Source organism: Giraffa tippelskirchi, chromosome 11, assembly GCF_054371585.1.
Source record: "Giraffa tippelskirchi isolate mGirTip1 chromosome 11, T2T-mGirTip1v1.2.pri, whole genome shotgun sequence".
Lineage (NCBI taxonomy): Eukaryota > Metazoa > Chordata > Mammalia > Artiodactyla > Giraffidae > Giraffa > Giraffa tippelskirchi.
In genome coordinates, this window is record NC_137285.1 from 4345317 (window position 1) to 4371276 (window position 25960).

The following is a 25960-nucleotide window of genomic DNA, read 5'->3' on the forward strand; positions in this document are numbered from 1 at the left end:
ACTTCTGAGTTCAGGTTCTGCCGTTAAGTGTAGCCACACTGAACGCTGAGGAGAGAACCCTGAGAGAACCCCGAGGTGCCCAGACAGGATGGTGCCCCTGGCCTCTGGGCTGCCCAGGGCCCAGTGGAGCCTCGCTCCCAGCACATATGTGGCCTCGGGTACTGTGCTGAGATGCAATGGCTCTTGAATGGATGGTGGACTCAGAAGGCCTTGGGGTTATCCTTCTGCACAGCAATCTCCACTGTCTGGGGAGCAGGGGCTATAGTAGAACACAGGACAAGCATGGGATCTGGAGGTTAGACAGACTTGGGTCACCATGGGCTTGAGCCGGGGGCCCTCACCTCCCTTCACCAGCCACAGTCTCCTCACCTGTAAGCTGCAGATGATACCAGCTGTGGACATCTGACAGGGCGGGTGAGGGCTGGTGGGCTGGGGTACAATGTCCAGCCTGGGCCTGATGCCCTGTGAGGACACGGCCCTGTTGCTGTTAGGAGAGAGGACAGCTGCTCACGCTGAATGTGTGTCAGGATGCCCCCCGAGTTGGTGTTTTTCCTTTTTGGATGTGTCAGCTTACTTTCCAGCCGCCAGCCTCCTCTAGAAGTTGCACACAGATAAAAGGTCCCCGTTAATGAGGATTCTAGCTAAAGTTTTAAAATTCACAGCAAGCCCGCTCCGCATAATAATGTATTAGAAACACAACAATCCTTTAATCTAGAAGGAATTAATTGCTGGGCCCAGAAATTCAGGGCACATTGACAGAATCCTTAATTTCTTGAGTGGATGGCTTCAGAAAAGCGACTGATTTTAGGCTGCTTCTCTCTCCGCCTAAGTTAAGACTCCCACCACAGTTCCGACAAAGGGTGAGATTGTCTCGATGTCTCGCTGGGTAAGAATCATGTATGTGGGGTCTGAATTGACGTCAGCTCTGAGTTTTCCCTGCTGGGTGGAACGTGGCCGACTCGAATCCCCAGGAAACTCAATGCCGGCTCTGTGGCCCGAGCGTCTTGGGCCCTGAATGGCTTCATTCGTCCTACTCACACATGTTTGCTGAGCGCCCTCTGGGAGCCTGAGTTCATGGTCAGTACTGGACACGCAGGAGCAGACAAATTAAAATAGCCTTGGGACTTCCCTGGTGGTCCAGTGGTTAAGAATCTGCCTTCCGGATGCAGGGGACGTGGGTTTGATCCCTGGTCAGGGAACTAAGATCCCATGTGCCTCGCAGTGCAGCATAAATAAAAATAATAAATAAACCTTTGCCTACCCAGGGTTGCAAAGGTTTTCTTACATTTACATTTATGATCTGTTTTTATTGATAGATTGATTTACTTATATTTTGACTGTGCCGGGTCTTCATTGCTATGAGGGTTTCTCTCTAATTGCTGCGAGCGGGGGCTGCTCTCTAGTTATGGTGAGCGGGCTTCTCACTGCAGTAGCTTCTCTTGTTGCAGAGCACAGGCTCTCTAGCGTGCAGGTTTCAGTAGTTGCAGCACATAGGCTCAGTAGTCATGGCACATGGGCTTAGTTGCTCCATGGTATGTGGGATCTTTCTGGATCGGGGATCGAACCTGTGTCTCCTGCATTAGCAGGAGGATTCTTCACCGCTGAGCCACCAGGGAAGCCCCATGATCTGTTTTTGAGTTAATTTTCATGTACACTTCAAGGTGTGGGCCAAAATTCTTTTTTTGTTTTAAATTGCATATGTATATCTACACTAGTTTCTTGAGGATGCCACAACAAATTACCACATACTCGGTGGCTTAAAACAACAGAAGTTTATCCTCTAACCGTTCTGGAGGTCAGAAGACTGAAAGCAAGGTGTTGGCAGAGCCATGCTCCCTCAGGGGCCTATATGAGAAAATCCCTTCTTCATATCTTGTAGCTGCTGCTGGCCACCTGGCATTCCTTGGTTACGCCACTCCCATCTCTGCCTCTGACTTCCTAACACCTTTTCCTCATGTGCCTATTATAAAAATACTCGTTATTGGATTTAGGGTTCACCCAGATAATCCAGGATGATCTTCTCAGTTCACAACTCTTAATTATATCTGTAGAGACCATTTTGTTGCTGTTCCATTGCTAAGTCATGTCTGACTCCTTGCAGCCCCGTGAACTGAAGTACACCAGGCTCCCCTGTCCTCCACTATCCCCCAGAGTTTGCTCAAATTCACGTCCATTGCTCAAATTCATAACCATCTTATCCTCTGATGCCCCCTTCTCCTTTTGCCTTCAATCTTTTCCAGTATCAAGGTCGTTTCCAGTGAGTCAGATGTTCACATCAGGTAGCCAAAATATTGGAGCTTCAGCATCAGTCCTTCCAATGAATATTCAGGGTTGATTTCCTTTTGGATTGACTGGTTTGAGCTCCTTGCAGTCCAAGGGACTCTCAAGAGTCTTCTCTAGCACTACGACTCAAAAGCATCAATTCGTCGGTTCTCAGCCTTCGTTATGATCCTACTCTCACATTCATACATGGCTACTAGAAAAACCATAGCTTTGACTGTACTGACCCTTGTGGGCAAAGCGATGTCTCTGCTTTTTAATATGTTGTTTAGCTTTGCCATAGCTTTCCTTCATTTATCATAGCCTTGTCATGGCAAAGGGACTTGCATAACTCAATGATGCTATGAGCCATGCTGTGCCACCCAAGATGGATGGGTCATAGTGAGGAGTTCTGACAAAATGTGGTCCACTAGAGGAGGGAATGGCAAACCACTCCAGGACTCTTGCCTCAAGAACCCCATGACAGTATGAAAAGGCAAAAAGATATGACACCAAAAGATGACACCCCCCCGCCCCCGGGTTGGAAGGTGTCCAATATGCTACTAGGGAGAGCGGAGGGCAATTACTAACAGCTCCAGAAAGAATGAAGCAGCTGGACCAAAATGGAAATTACACTCAGTTGTGGATATTTCTGGTGGTGAAAGTATAGTCCAAAGCTGAAAAGAACAGTATTGCATAGAAACCTGGAATGTTAGGTCCACAAATCAAGGTAAATTGGACATGGTCAAGCAGGAGATAGCAAGAGTGAATATCAACATCTTAGGAATCAGTGAACTAAAATGTAGGGGAATGGGTGAATTTAATTCAGATGACCATTATATCTACTACTGTGGGCAAGAATTCCTTGGAAGAAACGGAGTAGCCCTCATAGTCAACAAGAGTCTGAAATGCAGTACTTGGATGCAACCTCAAAAGCAACATAATGATCCTGGTTCATTTCCAAGGCAAATCATTCAACATCACAGTAATCCAAGTCTATGCCCCAACCACTAATGCTGAAGAAGCTGAAGTTGACTGGTTCTATGAAGACCTACAAGACCTTCTAGAACTAACACCCAAAAAAGATGTCCTTTTCATCAAGAGGGAATTGGAATGCAAAAGTAGGAAGTCAAGAGATACTTGGTGTAAAAGGCAATGAAGCAGGCAAAGGCTAACAGAGTTTTGTCAAGAGAACACACTGGTCATAGCACACACCCTTTTCCAACAACACAAGAGATGACTTTACGCATGGACATCACCAAACGGTCAATACTGAAATAAGATTGATCATATTCTTTGCAGACCAAGATGGAGAAGCTCTACACACTCAGCAAAGACCACTCCCCTCCTTCTTCTCCTTCTCCTGCTCTTCTTGTTTTTGGCCGTTCTGGGTCTTTATTACAGTACTCAGGTTTAGTTGCCCTGAGGCATGCAGGATCTTTCTTCCCCAACCAGGAATCAAATCCACATCCCCTGCATTGGAGGGCAGATTCTTGACCACCGGCCACCCAGGAAGTCCCTCTCCTTCTTCTTTTTCTTCTTCTCTTTTAGTTTCTGAAGGCAGAAGCTTACTCAAATCCTTTAAAATTCACTGAGGTCTGTTTTATAGCCCAGAATATGGTCTATCTTGGTAAATGTTTCGGGTGCATTTGAAAAGAATGTGGATTCTGCAATTTGGGGGTAGGAAGCTGTGTAAATGTCAATTAAGTTGAAAAGAATGTGGAGAAAGCCTGAGCCAGTCCAGACAGTGAAAGGAAGGTCAGGGGTTGCTGCGGAAACTGCAGGAGTATTTCTCAGTCATGGTGAAGGCTGAGGCTGTGCAGAGATGATCTGTCCAGGGCCTGTGGGCAAACACCCAGCAAGGAGAGACCCAGGAGGGAGGTGCGTGTTCAATGTCATCTTCGCCCTGGGCCCTGTGGCCCTTATGGCTGTCTCCCTAGCTATCTCCTTCTCAGGTCCCCTCTGATGGGCTGGGCTGACACCCAAGTTCCAATTTCTACTTTCCGGAAGGCCTCAGGCCTTGATGTGGCTTTGGGGCCTACCAGTGAAGCTCTGGCCAGACAGAGATGCCCCCACTGGATTCTGTGCCTACTTAGCTGGGGTACAGACATGGTATGTACTCCCGGTCCTCTGCTTCCCAGAAAGATTTCTGGGGCAAGTGTGGAGTCCCATTGCAAGGCCACAGATGCCAGAACCAAGGTCACCTCAGGAACTGACTGAGCCCCTTTGTGAAAGTGTTAGAAAGTGTTAGTTGCTCAATCGTGTCCCACTCTTTGTGACCACGTGGACTGTAGCCCACCAGGCTCCTCTGTCCATGGGATTCTCTGAGCCCCTGTGAAACTGTTGCCAAAAGCCCCCTTGATCATCACCCGCAAGCTTCCTGACCCTGTATTAGGCAAAAATGCCCACCTCAGTGCTCACCCTACGGCACCCTAATCACCTAATGCCACCCTTCCAGCAGGAATTCCTTTTGTCTTGAAGCTATAAAAATGGCTTCTAACCCATGAAAGCGTCGGCTTTCCCTTGAGCCGGCCCGTTGTTCTAGCAGCGTCCCGTTGGATTTCTCTGGTCTGTCACGAAGTCAGCCTACTGTGCTCAGAGAGCCCACACTATCTCTGCTCTTTGTTCTTAATAAACTCCCTCCCTTCTGCAACACTCTGTGTCTGGAAATCCTTTTACAACCCGCATTCGGATGGCCATGACAGCAGGCAGCCTCCCCTGAGCCTCCCTCTCCTCCTCTGATCACGGGTCCTGTTGCCACACCCAGGTCCCTTGTGCTTCCCCCACACTGCCCTGCAGCCCCTTGGCTCAGACAAAACTAAGCTCTCAGTACCTGTATAGGGTTGCATTGTGCCCACTCCCAATTTCATATGTTGATGTCCTAACCCCTGGTGTCTCAAAAAGTAACAATGTGTGGACCAAAGGAGGAGACTAAGTTAAATCAAGGTCATTCGGGTGGACCCTAACCTGATATGCCTGGAGAAGAGGAAATCTGGACACGCAATGAGATACCTGGAGTCCACGGGCACATAGGGACAACCATGTGCAGAGGGTGGCAGGAGTGTGGCCGTCTGTAAGCCAAGGACAGGGGCCCAGGAGAAACCACACCTCAGGAGAAACCACACCTGCCGGCGCCCTGATCTTGGACTTCCAGCCTTCAGATCTGTAAGAAAATAAGTTTCTGTTGTTTATGCCACCTCGTCTGTGTTATACTTTAAAATATTTATTTATTATTTTAAAGTAAAATGGTAAATATTTATTCAATTTTGTGGGACAAGTGTGCTGCCTTCCTGACCTGCGTCCCCTACCCCCACCCCAGCCTCCCCACACCCATCCTTCTGGAAGTGGCCACAGTGGCTCTGGGCTCTGTGGGAAGAGGAGATGGAGAGGTTGCTTGTGTTTGAGATACTTCCTTGCATTCCTCTGATAAAAGAAATGTCCAATGTCTTGGGGTCTGGGGGAGTCATTCTAGCTTATACATGAGTTAACTTGAATTTTATGGTAACTAGTATGGCCCATTTGTGACCTATTAAACATACCTTGCATGTCTGTTTTAATTTAAAATAAAAAGGGATATTTGACCACAAGTAAAGAATGACCATGATAAAAACAAAGACTAAATGCCTCCCTTCCTGGATGCCAATGCTTGCTTGTTCTCCTCTGATGCTAAGACTCCCTTCCCAAGTGTCAAGGCCACACTGACTCGCTGTGTCCATGCTGATCTGTTCTTTTTTTAAACTTGGAGGAAAGTATTCCTGATGTGTTTGATGTTCTGTGTTCTGACAAGACCTAAAACTGTGCTGTAAACCATGCTTCTACAGAGCAGTTTTTCAGAGTTATCTGAGAACCTGTCTTCCTGGCTATCGTCCTCTGTTTGGCTCAAACAAAACTCTTTGCTATTCCTATTATAGATTGTTTGTGGATTATTTTCATCGACTGCTCCCTCCCCAGCCCTGTGGCTTCCAGGGAAACCCCGAGTTACAGAGCTGAGGGGAGAGTGGGCAGTTTGGCCAACCTCGTCAAGTCCTGGGCCCTGGCTGAAAGATCTGGGCTGCAGGGGCCAGCTGGAGGCCCTTGGAAGGTCACTTGCATTCCTGCAATAATCACAGCAAACTTGAACGTGCACACACCAGGCACCGTGCCTCACAAGCCTCCTCTCAGGACCCTCACAACCCTGGTGGACAGGTGTTAAGATGCCTGCTGTCCCGAGGGGCACACCGAGGGCCACAGGCCTGGTACATGGCAGGACCTGAATTCACACTCAGCTTGTCTTAACTCCAGGATGAGAGAGATGAGCGGAGGTGGTTCTGACAAACTTGGCCAGAATCTGGCTAGAGGATAGCAGAAGATCTAGAGAGAGAAGCTATTTTAATTCTAACGTGCATGAAGGTTTGTGTCTTTAGGGTTAGTTCTGTTGGAGTTGTAATTGTCTATGGGGAGGGAATGGGGTGGTGTCATATTGTCACTAGTGGCCTCTAAAAATCTCAGCTGGTTGAATCCAATGCCACTGTCCCGAACTGCTTCGCCGCCCCCACCCCACTGTCATCTCTGTCCTTCCCCTGACCCACCTCCTATGAGGGCTGGGTTACCTCCAGCACCTTCCATGGCTCCCCCAGCAAGGGGACTGTCAGCTCCTCTGAGCAGCAAAAGGGCATCAAGGCCAGAATCACTCAAAGGCCATCATAACAAAGACCACTGATATGGTTTCAGACTCCTCACTGCAAGCAACCTTTGAGAAACTGCCACTTTTGCATTTTAGTTTATATCGAAGAAAAATAGCCATTGTTATCTGAAAACGCTTTGAAAATGCTCTTCCTTTTTTTCCACCTTCCTATCTGTTGAGGCTGAATTTTCTTCATATTTTCAACCCAAACGCTACGTCACAACAGACAGAATGCAGGCGCAGACATGGAATCCAGCCATCATTCTGTGGAGCCAGACATAAAAAGATTTGCAAAAGTATTTTTTTTTAAAAGCTATCTTCCCACTAATGTTTTTAAAAAATATAGTTACTTTAAAACAAAAATATTCTTAGTATAACAAGAAATATACTCACTGTTATTTTTAAGCAAATTAATAGATTTTTTTTTAAGTTCTCAATTTAAATTTCGAATAGGATTTATTCATTTCCTAGGGCTGTTGTAACAGCCTGCCACAAACTTAATGGCTTCAGAAAACACAGATTCATTCCCTTATCATTCTAAAGGTCGGAAGCTGGAAATAGATCTCACTGGGTCAAAATCAAGGTGTCAGCAGGGCAATTTGGGGCATTTAAATGGTGCCTGGAGCTTTGTAGGTCCTGTGTAAGTGTTGGTAATCACCACTATCATCTTCTTTAAGTTAATAAAATTTGTTTTCAAGTTTCTATTATTTATTTAGGCTGCACTGGGTCTTCACTGCTGTGTGCGGGCTACTCTCTAGCTGAGGCTCTTGGGTTCTAGAGCACGGGCTCAGTAGTTGTGGCACATGGGCTTAGTTGCTCCATGGCATGTGGGATTTTCCCAGACTAGGGATGGAACTCAAGTACCCTGCATTGGCATGCGGATTCTTAACCACTGGACCACCAGGGAAGTCCCTTCTGCCTTCTCTTCTTCTTCTTTTTTTTTTTTTTGATAGATAAGAAGAGGATTTATTTAGAGAGAAACAGACTCCACAGGCTGTGGGCCATGACAGAGGAGGAGTGCCTTTCCTTCTTCTTAATGAGACTGGAGAGGTCAGTTGAGGCCAGATCATACAAGCCCTGTTATCCTGGAAGCACTGGGGTTCTCGGGACTGTTGTCTGGCTGTGGAAAGGTTTAGGCAGGAAGAAGCTGGTGAGCTTTGGGTTCAGGAGGCCCCCCCTGTGGAAGGGTGGAGAGTAGACAGGAGTGGGGAGACCTCCAAGGAGACTACTGCTGTCACTCAGCAAGGGTGGTCATGGCTTGACCTCGGCAGTGGCAGAGAGAGAAAGGGCAGTGGATGGGACTGAGAGAAAGGCTGGGACAAGGCCCACATCTCTGGGCCAGCAAGAGTCCAAGGCCTGGACAGGCAAGAGTTGCGCTGTCAAGTGCAGGAGCAGCTGCCTGCAGAGGCACGAGCTTCCTGGTGCAGGAAGGTGCACACAGGGGTAGAGGCCACCGGTTGAGGATGCTGGAGGGGTTGTGCCTCCACTGGGATGGAGCCCGACAGGCAGACACTCTGGATTGTGCCCTAAATCACTTGGTCCTGGTCTTTAGGAAGGTGTCTGTAACCAGAGGTAAATTAGGCAGGTCTGGTCCGAAGATGGGGTGGCCAGCCTCCCACAAAGTGCTGTCTGAGGGCCCCTGGGCTTTCTCACATGCGCACCTGGGCCCGCCCCGAGGGCGCTCACTTCACCTGTCGTCACTCACTACCCTTGTCTTCTGCTGGGGGCCCAGGCCACCCAGTGATGCTCGAAGTCAGTGGTTGAAGTCATGGTGGGACTGTGGTCCTTGGGGCTGGTGTCCGGCTGGGAGATCCAGGGATGCCCAAATCCTCCTTCCCGTGAAGTTCCCCAGTGAAATACACACACTGGGATGTTGACCAACAGGAAAACGATATGCAACTTGGTTCTGGGACATTCTCAGAGAAGCCTGCCCTGGGCCTGGAGCCCACTGATGTCACTGAGTGACAAGGCCAACTCTGCCATTAAACGACTGTGACCACTGACCCTGAGCAAGCCACACAGGGCTTTATGTGCTTGCACTGCAACTTGAGCTGGATTCCTTTGGGGTGCTCCTCCTTTCATCCTCCCCTGCTATTGTTGGTGTTGTTTAGTCGCTAAGTCATGTCTGACTCTTTGTGACCCCATGGACTGCAGCCCGCCAGGCTCCTCTGTTCATGGGATTTTCCAGGCAAGAATACTGGAGTGGGTTGTCATTTCCTCCTCCAGGGGATCTTCCTGACCCAGGGATCGAACCCAAGACTCCTGCATTGGCAGGTGGGTTCTTTACCTCTGAGCCACAGTGGAAAGCTGTTTCCTTGCTGACATCTTGACTATAACCTTGTGGGAGACCCTAAACCAAAGCCACTCCACTCAGCTGCTTCTGAATCCTGACCCAGGGAAACTGCTGATAATACATTTTCATTGTTTTAAACTTCTCAATCACGGGATGTGTCATACAGCCAAGTATAACTCATACAGGTGTGTAGTGCAGTGCCTGGTACTGTGTGTACTCAGCAAGTTATTAGTCACTCCTCTTCTTTGGAATCAAGCTCTGTATCAAGGTCGAGCTCATTGCACTAGGTTCTTCTTCCCTTAGGCTGTGGCCTGTTCTAGGTAACGCAGTGGAGGGCTGGTCCCATCAGTTTGCCAGCTATGTCTGAAACTCTCTTTGACATGAAGAGGATCCCCACTACCACCATCCACAGCCATTTCCCATTTGGATTAGTTAACCTGTTTCCTGCTTTGCAATGTCACCAACATCAAGACTGGTTTTAAAAAAACTGCACAGGTAGGGCTTCTTGAATGTCTCTTGTTATATGAAGGTAGAGACTCCTAAGATTTGGATGAACCTTGCTCTAATCCAATGTCCTCATTTCCCCATTTGGGCATCTGGACTTCATCCATTGTCTGTCATCTTCAACATCACATTTCAGGACTTTTCTGGCAGTTCAGTGGTTAAGACTGTGCTTCTAATGTGTGTGTGTGGGTGGGGACAGGTTCCATTCCTGGTTGGGGAACTAAGATCCCACGTGCTGCATAGCCAAAATAAGTAAATAAAATAAAATATGAGGATCTTCTTATTTAAACAAAAAATCACATCTCTTACAGAGCTCATCATTCTCAATTTTTAAAAAAATCTTTCACCAGCTAACATCTTTTTTCTCCCAATCAGTAGAATCTGAAACCAGTCCCTCCTAAACGTTTACACCTCAGATCGTCAAGGAACAAGACACACCTGAGCTGACCACACCCCCACCCACCCCCACCCAACTGCCTCCAGTTCCATTTCTCGTTGCCCTGCTGTACGATCAGGCTGGAAAGTAGCCTCTGTCAGCAGCATCCCTGCCCTGGAGGCAGGGTCATCACACCCATACCGCTGGACATAGGGCTGGCTACACAATTTTGTGGGGCCCAATGCACAATGAAAATGTGGGGCTCCTTTGAAGATTATTAGGAATTTCAAGATGGTGACAGCAGAGTGGAACAAAGGGCCCTTCTGAACGTATGGCCCTGTGTCCCTGCAGTGAGCCTTCACGGGAAGCGGGCCCTGCTGGCACCAGTCGCCCTTGTCTCAGAACTCCCTCCCTGGTGCCCTGTGCTTGCTTCTCTCCTCTCCTCTCTCCCAGCTCCCCCTTGCCTCCTCTTTCTTTCTGGAAAGCCGGCCAGGAGTCTTGGCTGGTGGGGCCTCCTCTGAACATCTTCAGGGCTCTTGGGTTTCCCTTAACATTCATCTGGAAGATTCTGCCTCTCTCTCTGGCACCATCCTGTCCCTCTCCTGCTGTGGCTGGACTGATGTCAGGGACTTGAGCCACAAGGGCCTGATTGCAAATCAGGATCCTCTCTCCTTCCTACTATTCTGCTGGTGTTTCTCATGCTGGGCTGGCCCACTTCTCCAGCCTCACCCTCTGTTGCTCCTCCTACATGCTGAGCAGCACTCACCCTGGACCTCACTCAGATCTTGAGGCATTTCAGGCTCTGATACGACTGTGGGATTTGTGAATAGTTGTGGCAGAAACAGTGCCTTGGATGGACCTATTTCATGTCCCACGCTGCCCCTCCTGCAGGACTACATTTCCCAGAAGACCTTGCATCCAGCTGAGCCCATGTGACTAGTTATGGCCAATAGGATGTGGGAAGAAGTGAAGTACAGTGAAGGACTACTTTCCTGAGTCCCACTCATAAAAAATCGCCTGGAGACCCTCTGCCCACACTGGCTCCCAACACTGTTTGTTGACACCAAGGGTGCCTTGAATGCAGATGATTCTGGAGCTAAAGATGGCAGCAGTCCATAGCCAACTCTACATCAAGAAGGAAACACCCTTAGACTGGGTGATGCCCTCCACCTAGACCAAAGACCCAGGCAATTTGGAAGATCAGCTTTTGCCCCATTTCCCCCATCCAGTGCTTGCCACCAGCTTCAGTTTTTTCAGGAAGCTCCATGAAGTCGTGTGAAGGGCATAGACTGTGGAGGCGAGGTTATGGTGGCAACATGGGGGCGTGAATTCTGCCTTCTGGGCCCCAGTTTCCCGAGTAGAGAGACAAAGGAGGCTGATTCTTTGAGATTCCCCCAGCCTCTCCTGAGAGGCTTCAGGATGTGGGGGCTGACAGCTGGCCCTCTCACTCCCTCTGGGTACCTACCCCACAGGCGGGTTTTTGAGTTTGGTGTTGTTTCTAGGGATCTGAAAGGTGATATTGTCGTTTGTGTTAGTGAACCACAAATGCACAGGGATGGCCAAAGGTGACTTTGAAGTTGCAAAGCCCTGGGTTTCAGTCGCAGTTCTGCCCTCCAGTCACCAGGTCGATGACCTTGGGCAAGAGTTGCCTTCTGTCTGAAGAAGAAGACCTAACTAGCCGGGATTAAATGAGATTGGGGGGGGAGAAAAAAGTAGACTTGATTTCTCTGAGACTCAGTTTCCTCATCTGTGAAATGTGAATATAACCATACCCACCCTAGTGGGTGGCTGAGAGGCTCAAATGAAATAATACAAAGTGCGTTGAGTTTAGTAGGGAGCCTGGTCCTCGGACATTTAATCAATGTCCACTGTTGACAGGACAAAGTACCTGATCTTCAGCAAATGTTAGCCTTGCTCCCTCTGCCTCTGGGTACACACCCAACATCTGGGGTCTCGCCCCCAAGTGGTTTGAGTGCTGTAGGTGCTCACAGCCCTTCACCTGGAGTGGGTGCTGCTGTGTTGGGGGCTTTCTCTAGGGCTGAGTCCCTAGTGCCTAATTCAGAGTTTTAAAGATGTAGTCAGCATCCTTTCCAGAGAGCGTTCCAAGGCCTCAAAAGCCCATCAAAAGCAAATTTATAGCAGAGCCCACATCAGCCACCACCCCCCCAACCTGCTACAGACCCGTTGGCGGAAGATCAGACACCCCAACTGCTGAGGGTTAATTACAAACTTGGCGCCCATCTGCTTGGGAGAACTTGCAAGAGTCTTTTTTCTCTTTCCAAAGGCATAAACATTTGTACTGCAAGTAGCCCAGGGGGCCTGGAGATGTTTATTTTGCAGTTAACAAAGAGAAGGAACTTTTGGCTTGCAAGCTGAGTGTTCTGCTGGCCCCAGGGAGAAAGAGGCTTTCGGGAGGCCCCCTATAGGAGCAGGTGCCTCTGGGGGTGGCTCAGGTCAGGGTGGGGAAGGCCAGCAGCTGTCAGCCCAGCCTGGTGACCCCAGGTGACTTCCCCAGGTAGGAGATGTGCTGCTTCTCAGGGCTCGGTCTGTCCCAGCATTTTCACTCTTCGACAGAAGAAAGAAGCGTTTTCTTCTGAGTGGTGTGCCAGTGAGAGGCAAATGTTGTTCTTTGTGTTTTTTAACATTTTCCATTAAAAAAAAAAACAATGTGTTTTTTCCCCCAAAAATTGCACATGTAATTCAAGAATATAAAAGATTCAAGCTACATATAAATGCATCAAATAAAATGCGTTGAATGCTGACACAGAATTTCATAGTATGGAAGTAGAATAACTCATCTGCTCACTTACCTGCTGATGCAATGTGTTCTTTTTATAAGCAGACAAAGAGGATGCTCTTAAGTAAAGATCTTCCTGTTGTTGGGTCCCGTGGGGTCAGGGCTCAGAGGGCTTTCCTTCTGGGCAAACAGTTTGAGAATCCGAGAGCTCCTAGGTGTCAGTGGTGAGAGAGTGTCCTGGATTAGTCTTCAGGGGTTAGGGCCCAGGGCTCGGTGGGGAGGCTGCGGTTCAGCTGCAGCTCTCTAATCATACCACTTGGGGGCACTGCTGAGCAAGTCTGAACAGGGATGGCTCTAGTCAGGAGGGCCAGGGCGGGTCTGAACAGTGCGAAATGGGGAGCTGGGCCTCAGGGCTGGCCTATCTGCTTGCCCACCTGGGGCCATGAGGGAAATAAAAGGACATCCAAGTTCTGCATTTGTTCCTGACCTGAACATGGTGGTTTAGGCACTAAGTTGTGTCCAACTCTTGTGACCCCATGGACGGTAGCCCGCCAGGCTCCTCTGTCCATGGGATTTTCCAGGCAAGAATACTGGAGTGGGTTGCCATTTCCTTCTCCAGGGGATCTTCTCGACCCAGGGATCGAACCTGGGTCTCCTGTGTTGCATGTGGATTCTTTACCGACTGAGCCACCAGGGAAGTTTCCTGACCTGAAGCAACAGATTAAAAAAAAAAAAAAATCCACTGCAGGCTGGAGGCCAGCAGAGAAGGGTATTTTCACCCAATAGATAATGTTGCTGAAAAGGTGATGGTCAGCAGATAGTTTTACAAAACAGGGCTACATACTGAACATTTGGGGGGAAATTAGCTACTTAAAAGGAACTGAGTCGAGTTATTTTCTAAAGAGTGAACTACCCTTTCTTGGCATGTTGTGTGCTTGGAATTTGATAAACAGGGTTTCAGTCCCAGAGGCAGGGCACACCTGAGGTCCCCTTGCTCTCAGTGGTCCCCAGGAGGTCAGGCTGCAGAACCGTGAGTAGAGTCCGGACTGTGAACCAGGCCTTTGACATGCTGACCGTCTCCAGACCTGTGTGGTTAGAGTGTCACCACCTTAGTTTACTGCCAGAATTGAATGCTTTACCTTTATTACGGTATTTAACCTCACAACAACTCTCTGAGAAACTACTGTTAGACCTGTTTTACAGCTGAGTCAACTGAGGTTAGAAAGGTAATTTGCCTGAGGTCTGGGAGCAGGTCCCATGGCGGACCCCTCATGGAGCCTGGTCCCCGCAAGTCCAGAGCTCATGGTCTTCATGCTCCTCTGATGAGGAATCACGGCTTCCTCCGTGAAGCCCTGTGGTTTGGCTAAGGTTACCTGGCTAAGGTTGCTTGTGGCAGCAAGCTCATCTCCCTGCATCCCTCAGGGGCTGCCTTCCTCAGGTTCAGCTTCTGGTCCCTGTCACCCCAAACAAGACAGAGGTATGGCCCTGAGTGTGTTTCTGGGGTGGAAGGCTCCCAAGCCTTGGGCCCAAGTTGCAAATGACTCAGTGGGGATGGAGAAGTGGCGAAGAGCCAACGGCCACCTGTGAAGTCAGTTTCCTGCCCTGAGAGTCAGCTGGGGAGGCATGGAGTCAGAGAAAGGGAAACAGATTCTTTGCTGAGACCCTTTGCTAAGAGACTTGATGGCAGAGCTCAGTCAAGCAAGGCCACATGCAAAAGGTGGCCCTGGCTGCCTCACGGGACTGAGAAGGCCAGTTTCTAAGAGACTGGGGCTCCCTACGTGGGAAAGAGAAGTGATTTTAGCCCAGCAGTTGGCCAGGAGTCTGGTTCATGGTTCCAACTCATGGGTATTAGCAGAAGAGAACAAGGCATTGCTGAGGGTGGCAAATTGGTTATAATTAAGAGAACCTGGGAGAGCAAAACAATGCGAGGGCCACTAGCTGTCCTGGATCTGGGAATTCTTTCTCTGGAGCAAACGAGTCGCTCCCCACCCATCCTGTAGGGCAGTCCGTTCGAGCAAAGAGCCTCCCCCATCACCACCTCATGCTCCCAGGGATCTCTTTCTGCTCTCCACCAGCACCTTTTCCTTCCTGAACAATTTAAACTCATCCGGCTGGCTTGTCTTTCAAGAAAGCAAACAGGCTCGGGTATGGGTTCAAGCCTGTGCTTCCTGAGTGAGTTACGTAAACTCTCTGAGCCTCAGTGTCCTCATCTGACAGATGAGGATGATAAGAAGGCCTAACCCATCCAGCCGTTTTATGCGTTCAACAGGATGGATGAGAAGTGGTTGGCCTGGCACCAGGGGCTGGCCTGCGGGCTTGCTGCCTGCTCTCACACAAGCTAAGAACATGTGTTAATTGTCGGGGAAGAATCAAAAGACGTGTGACAGTTATATAAAATCCAGGTTTCAGAGTCCATAAATGAAATTTTATTGGCACATAACCTGCCATTTGTTTATACAGTGAGTCCCCTACTTATATGAATGAGTTTCGTTCTGAGAGTGCGTTCGCAAGTCCAACAAAGTTAGCCTAGGTACCCAGCTAAGGCAACTGGTTATATAGTACTGTACAGTAATAGGTTTATAATACGTTCCACATAAATAACACATACATAAAAAACAAACTCACAAAATAAATAAAACATTTAAAAAATAATTTTCTGTTTGGCTGGGTCTTCATTGCTGTGCAAGCTTTCGTCTCATTGCAGTGTGTGGGCTTCTCACTGTGGTGGCTTCTCTTGCTGCAGTGCATGGGGTCTAGAGTGAGTGGGCTTCAGCAGTTGTGGCTCCTGGGTTCTAGAGCACAGGCTCAGTAGTTGGGGCTCATGGCCTTAGTTGTCCTGCGGCATGTGGGACTTTCCTGGACCAGGTATGGAACCCGTGTCTCCTGCATTGGCAGGCGAATTCTTTACCACCCAGCCACCAGGGAAGCCCAAGAAAACATTTTTTATCTTACAGGACAGTACCTTGAAAAGTGTAGAAGTATAAGTACCATAGTTGGCATACAGGGGCTGGCATGTGCATTTGCATCTTTGAAAGCTTGCAACTTGAAGGTTCATGTGTAGGGGACTTTCTGTTTATCGTTTGTGGCTGCCAGGGGTGGGCCTTGGTGCCCGCCTCCCACTGCCAATTTCCTACCCCCTCACGGAGTCACCCAAGGCTTGAGGACTTGTAGTACTGGGGTCCTTGGGTGTCCCTGGGGATGGGCCATGGTTCCTTCCACTGGATGTTGCCCCCAATTACTGCAGGCAGAGGTGAGATGTGACAGAGATCAGAGACTGTAGGAGCCAGGAAAGGTAAAATAGTTACTATTTAGCAATGCAGGAGACCTGGTTTGATCCCTGGGTTGAGAAGATCCTCTGGAGAAGGGAATGCCTACCCACTCCAGTATTCCTGCCTGGAGAACTCCACAGACAGAGGAGCCTGGCAGGCCCCAGTCATGGGGTGGCAAAGAATCAGACATGACTGAGCGACTTTCATTTTCATTTAGCCCTTTGCAGAAAAACTTGGTCAGCTCCTGGCATGAGCACCTGACACTGGATGAGTGATCAGTAAAATGTATCCATGGTTACTATTATTATTATTCTCTTGGTCTAGTTTTAACTTTCAGGTACCCCTTGCTCTTGGCTTAACGGAGAGACTATGAACCTGAAGTCCTTGGAAGGGTTTTGGGGGTGTCTCTGAGTCTCCAGAGAATTTGTTTTTTTGTAGGCAAGGTCTTTTGGGGAGGGGCTTCATGACATTCATCTGATTCCTGAACGAGTCTGTGTTCTCAAACAGGTAAAGAAGCATAGGTTTGATGCCTGCCTTATTGCAGGCACTGATCTGTACTTTTCTCTGGGTTGTTTGGAGGCAACATGGGTGATATTTGGGGGAGATTTTGGAAGGCCGCGGGGCCTCCCTCAGACACCCATGCCCCTGCCCAGGTGGGAGGGGCTTGCGGAGCACCAGGAACCAAGAGCCCTGGCTTTAGAGCCAGCAGACAGGGGTTCAATCCCAGCTTTGCCCTCCACTGGCCAGTCCGTTTCTCCAAACCTCGGTTCCCAGGCTGGGTTGGCCCCAGGAGGACTTGGAGGGCTGACCACAGTGTGGGTCCCTGCTCTTACTATTATCATCAGCAGCATCCCTGGACATTCAGAAGCTTCCCTCCACTCACTTGGAGCCCATGAAAAGCTGCCCGGTGTCTGGCTAACAGGTTTGAGGTTTGAATTCCCACTGCTCTTGGTTTGACTTTATCTTTGGTACCAGCAACTAAAGTGAGTTCATGAGACATATTCACTCAATCAGTCTGCCAAACAGCAGGCCCCAATTCTGCTTTTTCAGAAGTTCAGTGGCTTCATTTGAACAGGGACAATAATAGACATTTCCTGAGAGTGAAATAAGAGATTGGAAGGTTCTCTATTGTAAGAAGCTTGGCTGTTTCAAAAGATTCTCCTGTTTTTGTTTTTTTTCCCACCTGAGGAGTTACTCTGGACCTCGAGCTTGGATCTGTTTTCCCTCTAAAATGCTTCTCCGTGCAGCCTGGTTCCCTGGCCCAGTCATCCACAGCAGGCAGGTTCATTCCAGGGCCCGGTGACCACTTCTGAGAGGGCTGAGGGAATCTTCAGCGACAGGCTTGTCCTGGAGACCGGCCTCCGCACACAGGCTGGTCCACGGCCAGGCCAGCCCGGTGCTGTCTGCGCCCAGTTGCCGGGCGTGGTCCCATTCAGCAGGGGCCCAGTGGCTCCAGACAACAGCTGGAGACCAGGAAGGGAGACTTCCAGCTACAAGCAAATGTTGCTGCTTCTTGAGGTTGAAATGTTCTATCCCCAAAGTGCCCCTTTCAGCCAAGCAAAAACAATCCCCCATGGGGACCCGACCCTGCCACAGAGGAACAAAGGCGTCCCAGTTCTCTGTGTTCCAGAGACGGTCTGCAGTTTCAGGCACGCACAGCCCAGTGGGGAGAGGGGATTGTCATGTGATCTCCAAGCTTGAAGACAAGGTCGTCCTTGTCCAGGCCTTTCGTCTCCAGAGGAAGGCCCTTGGTTGCCTGACAGAGGATGAGGCTGACGCTGCCCTGGTGCCAGCTCCCGGATGGGCGGGTTTTAGTGTCCCATCTTGCAGGTTCAGGACAAGGAGACAAGGTCAAGGTCAGCGGTCCCCGGAGTCCACTCAGATGATCTGGGAGGGGGGCTCCTCCTGGTCCTGCTTCAGGCAGCACCGGTGCCTGCGTTCTGGCTGTGTGTATTTATTTTTCTGTTGCAGGTGGATCCATTTCTAAGTTCACCAGCAAGGCTAGCCCATTTGTTCTCCAACAGCCATTAAAAATATTAGTATTTTCCTTCAGGGGTAGGCAAGAGCTTCTGGGAGAGAAGGAGAGCTCAGAGAAGACGAGCGCTCAAGTGACAGCGGCCTCTAACAGCCATTAAAAATATTAGTATTTTCCTTCAGGGGTAGGCAAGAGCTTCTGGGAGAGAAGGAGAGCTCAGAGAAGACGAGCGCTCAAGTGACAGCGGCCTCTGAGGTGCCAGCCAAGGTCAGGAGGGGAGAGAGGGGGCGAAACTGCCATGTCAAGGCAGCGCCTTCCGGTGAAGCGTCTGGAATGACTGCTGTGCCCTGCCTTTCTCTGTCCCTTGATGAATCTCTGGAGCAATATGGCCTTCTAAGTCAAGGAACCAGTACTCTGTAGACGGTGGAGGAAGCAGCCACTGGAACTTAAGGCCACTGTCTATAAGTGGACAATTCATTTCAGAGGAGAAGGTGACTACTGACCAAACTTCTCAAACGAGGTAAAAGGGTTTCGGATTTCAGTGAGTGCCGGCATCAGTCAGGGGCTTCCCGGGGATTCTAGTGGGTCTGGGGTGGGGCCCAGGAACCCGCATTTCGAACAAGCACACCAGGGGTTCTCAGGCCAGTGGTCCAGGCGGTGCTCTGAGAAGCACATCTGCATCTAAGGTGGTGGTGCTGGCAGCCTTGCCCGGCCAATCGCCTCCTGAGAATTTGGACCTGCGGGCTTACAGAACCAGCGGCAGCCTGATCCAGGCAGGTCGGAAGCTTGGCTTCCGGGGCTGCCCCCTCTCCTGCCCACTGGCCAGCCCCCTGCCCTAGCCCTGCCCAGGCTCCCCCTCATCTGCCTGAGTGTGTCTGTGACACTGTCCTCAGCTGCTCCTGCCCAGACACACCCCGGGGATGTCAGCTGTGCCTCTGTTTCTATAGGCCGCAGCCCCCAGGCCTGACCCTCCCTGGGCCTCAGGCCACCTGTCCAGGGTCTGACAGTTCGGCCTCCACATCCCATGGGGACCTCCCTTGACTCAGCTCGACAGAGCTCAGCACGTTTCCTCTCTTTTTATGTCGCTTACCGCAGAGACTGGCCTCTCTCTCCTCAGCAGCCAAGTCAGGACACTTGGGCAGCACCTTGTTCTTCACCTACCAGCTGCATTCCAGAACAACAAGAAACAGCTACTGCTTATTGAAAACATACCACAGGTAACAACTCATCACAACCAGGTGACCTGAGTACTGTAACTGCCCTCACCTGTGGCTAGTGGGGGGCTGGGGGTGAGCCGGGCCCTGTGGAGGCGGCCGGCTCTCTCTCTCAGGCCCTCCCCTCCCACCACAGAGCCGCTCTGGGGGCCTGGATAGGCCCTCGGCATCTCTGATTGGCCTCCTTACCCTTGGTTTAACCTCACTCTGACCTATTTCCCGAATGCAAGTGGGAAATCCTCAACTGGGAACCTGACATCGCTCCTCCACGGAAATCCTTCACAGGCTTCCTGTTCTATACCCCCAGCCTCACGGCTGGGTCCCACAGGCTGACGCTTGGCTTCCTCAGGACCCGCTGAAAGGGGCTTTGAGGTGCACAGCCCCTCACAGGAGGAGAGGGAGGGCAACTCACACCCAAGCTTCTTCCCTGTTATTAAAAAGAAAGGATGGGAAGGGGAGAAGAAGTGCTGGCTGCTCGGAAAGGCAGGGGGAATCGTGTGGACGAGAGTCATGCAGCTCGCCAGCCTCCTTAACCTCCTGAGCCAGGGGTGCTGTGCATCTTACAGGAGCAGACGCTGGACTGACCGGCCTGAGGCCACCTCAGACCTGGGGTCCTGTGCCCTGGTCCATGGCTGCCCTGTGGGTGTGGAATCCCAACTCTTCAGACCTCACCAGTCGGAGATCGGCTGCGGGTGAGAGGCACGGACGAGAGCTGAGCAATTAGGAGACAGTGACCTGGGGTGAGCCCGCGGTCCCCTAGCACAACACCGTCCTGGCCCACGGGCTTGGGAGCCTCCCATAAACACAACAATCCTGGGCCCGTCGCGGTTTCTACAACAATGAGAATATTTATTTTCTCCAGACGGTAAAAATAACATTTTTCTCTCTTTTGTAAAAGTTAAGTACCATTACATTCCATTTTCTTAAATAACAAAATCCTAAAAATATATATTAAATTGTATACAGTGCATCACACTTCATCTTATATTTTAAAATACATGATGTTTCTATTTTATTCTCAAAGTTGCATATTAAGAGCATATTTACAGATAAAGCCTTATCATCCAGAGTCAGGAGCCCCTTGGGAAGGTGAGTCTGGGTGGGGGCGGTCGTGACACCGTGAGGACCCTGTGGCAGCAGCCCCCACCCCCCACCATGTGCCCCTGGCGACACGTCCTTTCCGAAGCAGCAGACTGACCTGGACTCTCCCCCACACCCCACTGCTGCCTCGTTGAGTGTGTTCAACTTGGCAAGACGGGAACCTGGGAGATGGGCCTCCCGGGGTCTGCAGGCTGAGGGTGAGGCCCCATCCCCCTGAGCCAGTCAGCCTGAGGGAAGGCAGCTGTGGCTGGAAGGTCTGAGAAACCCCGCGCCAGGGCGGCTAAGCTGAGAGCCCCAGCCAGGAGGTAGAACAGTGAGGAAGGTAAACGAGACACCAGAGGAAACAATCAAAAGGTTAAACATTCCCAAGGTGGCAGCAAAAGCAGACATCAAACAGCAAGGGAGACTGGAAACCAAGGGGGTGGCAGTGACGGGGCTGCGGGTTGTGGGCTGGCCCGGCTCTACGGGAGGCCAGGATGCGGTCAGACCAGGGACCGACCTCAGAGGCCGTCCACCTGCAAGTGCTCGGGAAGATGAAGTGCCAGGACTCACAGGGGCGTGGTGACATGGGTCAGGACGACCTGGCTGGATACGGAGCAGGTCCGACCATTCCTGCCAGGGGCTGACAATGGGCAGGGCGGGTGGGGCCCTGCGGGTGTGTCCTGGGCAGGCCCCCGCCCCCTCCCCCCTGGGTTTGGCAGAAGGGCCAGGACAGCTGCGCCTGCAAGTGCTCTGATCTCTGTGGGTTTCTGGCCGACCGGAGTCTTGAGCCAGAGCCCACACTTCAGAAGTTACAGCAACCTGGTTACCTCCCTCACGCCCAGAGGCAGGGGCCTCAACCCTGTTCTGATGTGAGGGCACCTGGGTTCATTTCTCTTCTCTGTTCTGTGAGCCATTGGCCACTCGGGGAAGAACAGAAGCCCTGTGTGCCTTCTCCAGGGGCCAAGAGGCCAGGCTCCCCAGCTGGCCGGAGTCGGGCAGGGGCTGAGGAGGGGGCCTGGGTCCCGGCAGCACCCCATCAACCCAGGGCAGGGATGCTTTGATCCATGGGGGTCCCCGGAGCCCCTACGCTTCCTCTTACCTAAGCCCATGTGGTCTGTCGTGTGCTTTTCTCAGGGTCACCCTTCCCAGTCCCCTCCAACCCCTACTTTCTCATCTCTTAAGCGGTTTCTTAGCAGATCAAGTGCCGCCCCCTCGGGTGTCCCGAGGCGTAAACACCTCCCTCTTCTGGGACAATTTGTGTCCCAAGTGTTTACTTAGGTGCGGGGGGCCCTCTGGACAGGTGGCTGACAGGTTCCAGCCAAGGCCATGGCCAGGTCAGGCTTACAGACTTCGGCCTGGGACAATTTATGGCCCTCTCCCCCTGGGCCATCCTGAGGCCGGTGTGCGTTTCCTGGGGCTGCTTCCGGGATGGTAAGTGGATCCTGGGTCACTGGGCTGCACCCGGGGTGGCAGGAAGGATAGCACTGGGCTTCCAGCACCTTGGGGATCTCTGAGAAAGGGCTACTCCGGCTGCTCAGACACATGGTGACCTGAAGTCACCAAGTGTGACGACAGCAGGTGGGCCCACAGGACGCACCAGGGCCAGTGATCAGAGGGAGCCCACGGCTTCGAGCAACTGCTCCCGGTCGGGCGGAGCCCTCCCGGCTGGGATCCCACATTCCCTCTGTGCTGCTCAGGGACCTAGTGACCGCACACACCTGACACTTGTGTTTGAGAGGAGATTCCATAAGGGCCAGGAATAGCTTGGAGGGGAGACTGCACATGTCATACATCCCAGTGGTCCTTGCACATGGCAGGCCTGTCTCCAGACCTTGGGGGCCGGCAGACAGCTGCTCTGGGGGAACTGCCTTTTCAGATCAAAGCCTCCCCCAGGGCCTGGGGCAGTGCCCCTGCCCTCCTGCGGGCTTGCTGTGTCTCCCACTCTGACTCTCCCCCAACCCCGCCAGCTCCCAGTGTCTCTTTGGCTGTTGGGGTCACCTCCCAGTGGCCCCACGCAGCCCTCTGTCTTTCTGGGAGCCAGGTGCAGATGGCTGCCGGTGGGGCAGGCCCCCAGGGAAGGCCAAGCGAGCAGTAGCCCAGGGGCTGGGGGAGGGGGGAAAAGTGCCCAAACAGGGCGCGGTGAGGCCAGAGGCCTACGAGGCCTGAGTGCCTACAGGACAGCCTCGCTCTGAGAAAGACCAGGCTGGCCTGCTGGGCTGGGCCCTCCTCCCAGCTGCTGTAAGGGATGGCACTGACTCTACCACCCACGGCCACTGCAGCTGCAGCTCTCCATCTTCAGAGGCCTTTCCAGGAGGGGCTCCGGTTCCCACGCCCTCCCTCCGCACTCTGCACACCACTCTGTGGCTCCCCTCTGGTTCGGGACGTGGGGCTGGTGGTGCAGAGGATGTGGGACCAGAGACAAGAGCCCTCTCCTTCCCTGCTGAGCCATTCCAAAGCCCACCCTGTCCCCATAAGAAGGGGCATGGAGACCACCGAACGCCCAGGCCATGGGGAATTTCTCATCCTCTTTTAAAAGGAGGGACAATTAAAGGAGGGATTGTTGGTGCCCGGGGTCACAAGACGCTGCCTGGATGCTCCGCCATATATACTCTGTTCTGAACAGAGGCAGCTTAGGAGTCACGAGACGGGGCTGGGCTTGGGCTTCACAGGACCTCAAGTTGCTCGGGGACAAGGCCAGCAAACTCAGTGAGGAGTTACTGAGCACCTAGAAAAGCTTTCAGTGAAGTCTGCTGCATGAATAGACGGCTGGACATTTCCTACGACCATACCTCAAACCTGTCTGCTGGTCACCAAGCTGCACAAAGAAGCCATACAAAGTAGCCGCGTGTGAAGGTGTCAGGTTTGACCTGACGGCCTTCCAGGTTGGAGAAGGCCCATCCTTGCCCAGAGCCCAGAGCCAGCGCAGAGCATGGGCCTACATCATGCGCGGGGGGACTAACGCCCGGGACTACCGGACCAGGCCACCCCTTGGGAGAGCCTCAGAACTCTCTCTGCCTGGCCTGTTCCAAAGCAGAAAGACCAGGAGAAAGCCATCTGTGCATGGATAAAACTGAGAAGAAGCGCTACCTACCTACTACCTGACAGTTGTCTAGAATGTACCTGAGCCCCATGCCTGACACAATCACCCCGTCACCTCAGCCCCCATTGCCCCAGTCCCCTGCTCCTAGATCAGAGTGAGATGCAGGGGGCACAGACCAGGGACCTTGAGTCTCTCTCCTGAATGTGGTGATGAAGCAGGTTGAATGCAGGCCAAGCGGCCCCTGTGTCAGGTGCCTGCCCAGTCGGAAGACTGTTGCCCTGGAGGAGGCCAAAGGCAAGGCAGAGAAGAGTTGGTGGAAGGAAACCATGGGAGAGGCGGTCCCCAGGGGCCTCAAGTGCAGAGGGATCTCGTGTCCTGGGCACGGAGAGGGAGCTTTTAGTCACTCACAAGAGGATTACGGTCGTCTGGTTGACTCTGACACTTGAGCTTCTTCTTAAAGATGGAAATCGAAGTAGAAGGCTCATAAAAAATGCTCCAAATTTCCCCCGACGTCCCTGGTTGATGACAATCCCTAAGGTCCCCCGAGGCAGGAACGCGATGGGATCTGTCAAACAAAAATATCTTGATTTTTCAAGTAGAACAGAACTAAGCGTCCAAAGCAACCTACACTTGCATGAGATACCTGCACCTCTAAAATGGGACACTCAGTGAGGAGGCCTGGGGAAACCTAACAGCTGCCTTTAGAGACTGGAGGGACCGCCAGGCGGGCGACCCAAATCCCACGGGATGGCAGTGCAGTGGGGCAGGTCCCAGCTCAGAGAAACGAAGAACCTTCCAGCTGGCAGGATTATTCCAATCTGGAAAGGGCTGGCCTGAGAGATTATGAGTTTTCAAAAATCTTCTCTTTTTAAGCAGACAAACTCTTTTCGAATGACACTTATTCAGAAGCTCACCTACCTAAACAGGATGAAGGCAAACCTGCTCTGTTGGGAGTGGGCCCTGCCTTTCTCCCCACCTGCCCCGCTCCCTGCGTCAGCCCCTCGGGCTGCTGGGCCGGGAAAGTGCAGAGGGACTGGGTGTCAGATGGGAGACGCACACGAGTTTTGGGGTCTCGGCACACGGTGACGTTCTGGGCCCCAGAGAGCACCCCGTCCCCTCCCTGCTGTCAGGGCACACAGACGGGACTACGCCTGAGAGGCTTCCCTGGAGTGTGTGAACTGTGACTCAAAAAAAGGAAAGAAAAACATATATATATATATTATATACATTATATAAAATGTTAGAAGCTCAGTAAACAATAATAAGGACATTGTTTTGCCTGAAAAATGTACAGTGCAGGGTGGCAAGGCCTGAGTAGTGCCAAAGTGGCCAAGGGCAGCCTCCACAGGGCAATAGCGGAGCTGGCATTTAATGTATGAAAGTCTGTAGCAGCCTTGGGGTAACTAAGCCCATGCATCACAACCACTGAGCCTGTGGCCTGCAGCCCTCGAGCCACCACAGCTGAGCCCACATGCTGCAGATACTGAAGCCCACACATCTAGACCCTGTGCTCCGCAACAAGAGAAGCCACTGCAGTGAGAAGCCCGCACTCTGCAACAAAGAGCAGCCCCCACTCGAAGACCCAGGACAACTGAAAACAAAAAACAAAAAAACGCTGAGTCAGAGCACAAGCCAGAAAGTTGGGGAGAAGGTAGCTTTTACACCAACGCTCAGGAAGGCCTTGAAATGGAGACAGACTTTATGTCAATTATATCTCAATAAAACTGGGGGGAAAAAGAGAAATGGAGAGAGCCTGGACTGGGAACCACAGGAAAGACAGAGCTGAGGTCTAGGAAGATGAGCAAGCCCTTCTGTAAGTACACAGACTCCTGTGCATGAACAACTGCCCCTTTCCTGAAAGGCAGAACAGTTAAACCTTCCAGTAGGAAGTAAGAGAAGGAAAAAAATTTTTTTCCCAAATTGGTCAGAATTGAAGGGTGAAGCTAGTATAAGCTTCCTAAATAACTGCTTTAAAATAATTATTAAATGGTAGTTAATAAAACTTCTCTTCCTAAGACTGTCTCACAGATTCTAGACAGTATCAGGAAATAGACCTGGTATTATCCTAGGAATCTTTGCTCTTACGTAAAGATCTCATCAAGTGGCCAGCACAAATCAAAACAATGGAAATTGTCGTGTTTTACGCCTGGACTATTTCAGTCCTCCTTGAAATGATATCCTCTAGACGGGGGAGCCGGAGAAGGCAATGGCACCCCACTCCAGTACTCTTGCCTGGAAAATCCCGTGAACGGAGGAGCCTGGCGGGCTGCAGTCCATGGGGTCACTGAGTCGGACACGACTGAGCGACTCCACTTTCACTTTTCACTTTCATGCCCTGGAGAAGGAAATGGCAACCCACTCCAGTACTCTTGCCTGGAGAATCCCAGGGACGGGGGAGCCTGGTGGGCTGCCATCTATGGGGTCGCACAGAGTCGGACACGACTGACGCGACTTAGCAGCAGCAGCAGCAGCAGCAGACGGGGGAGCAAACATAATCCCTCAAACCTTGGTGAGATCTGTCCACCTGGACACTTCACTCTATAGAGA

The 25960-nt window shown here is 51.3% G+C and overlaps 1 protein-coding gene and 1 long non-coding RNA gene across 8 annotated transcripts in view; one reads left to right on the plus strand and one right to left on the minus strand.

Moving 5' to 3' along the window:
* KREMEN1 (kringle containing transmembrane protein 1) overlaps window positions 1–25960 on the minus strand; it is an 81257-nt gene that overhangs the window by 4991 nt on the left and 50306 nt on the right. For 2 of the 7 annotated variants that reach the window (XM_081542831.1, XM_081542832.1), the window contains exons 9-13: window positions 23822–23978; window positions 12906–13043; window positions 5272–5422; window positions 575–594; window positions 370–484 (exon numbers count right to left, since the gene is read on the minus strand). In XM_081542831.1, coding sequence (XP_081398957.1) covers window positions 12990–13043; window positions 23822–23978 — 211 coding nt within the window. In that variant the 3' untranslated portion in view covers window positions 370–484; window positions 575–594; window positions 5272–5422; window positions 12906–12989. Of the gene's footprint in view, window positions 1–369; window positions 485–574; window positions 595–5259; window positions 5423–12394; window positions 12661–12905; window positions 13044–20118; window positions 23979–25960 lie in introns of those variants that run through there. The other 5 variants (XM_081542830.1, XM_081542829.1, XM_081542834.1 and 2 more) reach the window with 3 other exon arrangements.
* On the plus strand, window positions 17229–20313 carry LOC145526633 (uncharacterized). Its single transcript, XR_014069042.1, has 3 exons — window positions 17229–18140; window positions 18246–19293; window positions 19857–20313. It is a non-coding gene; the product is annotated as an uncharacterized LOC145526633 (long non-coding RNA).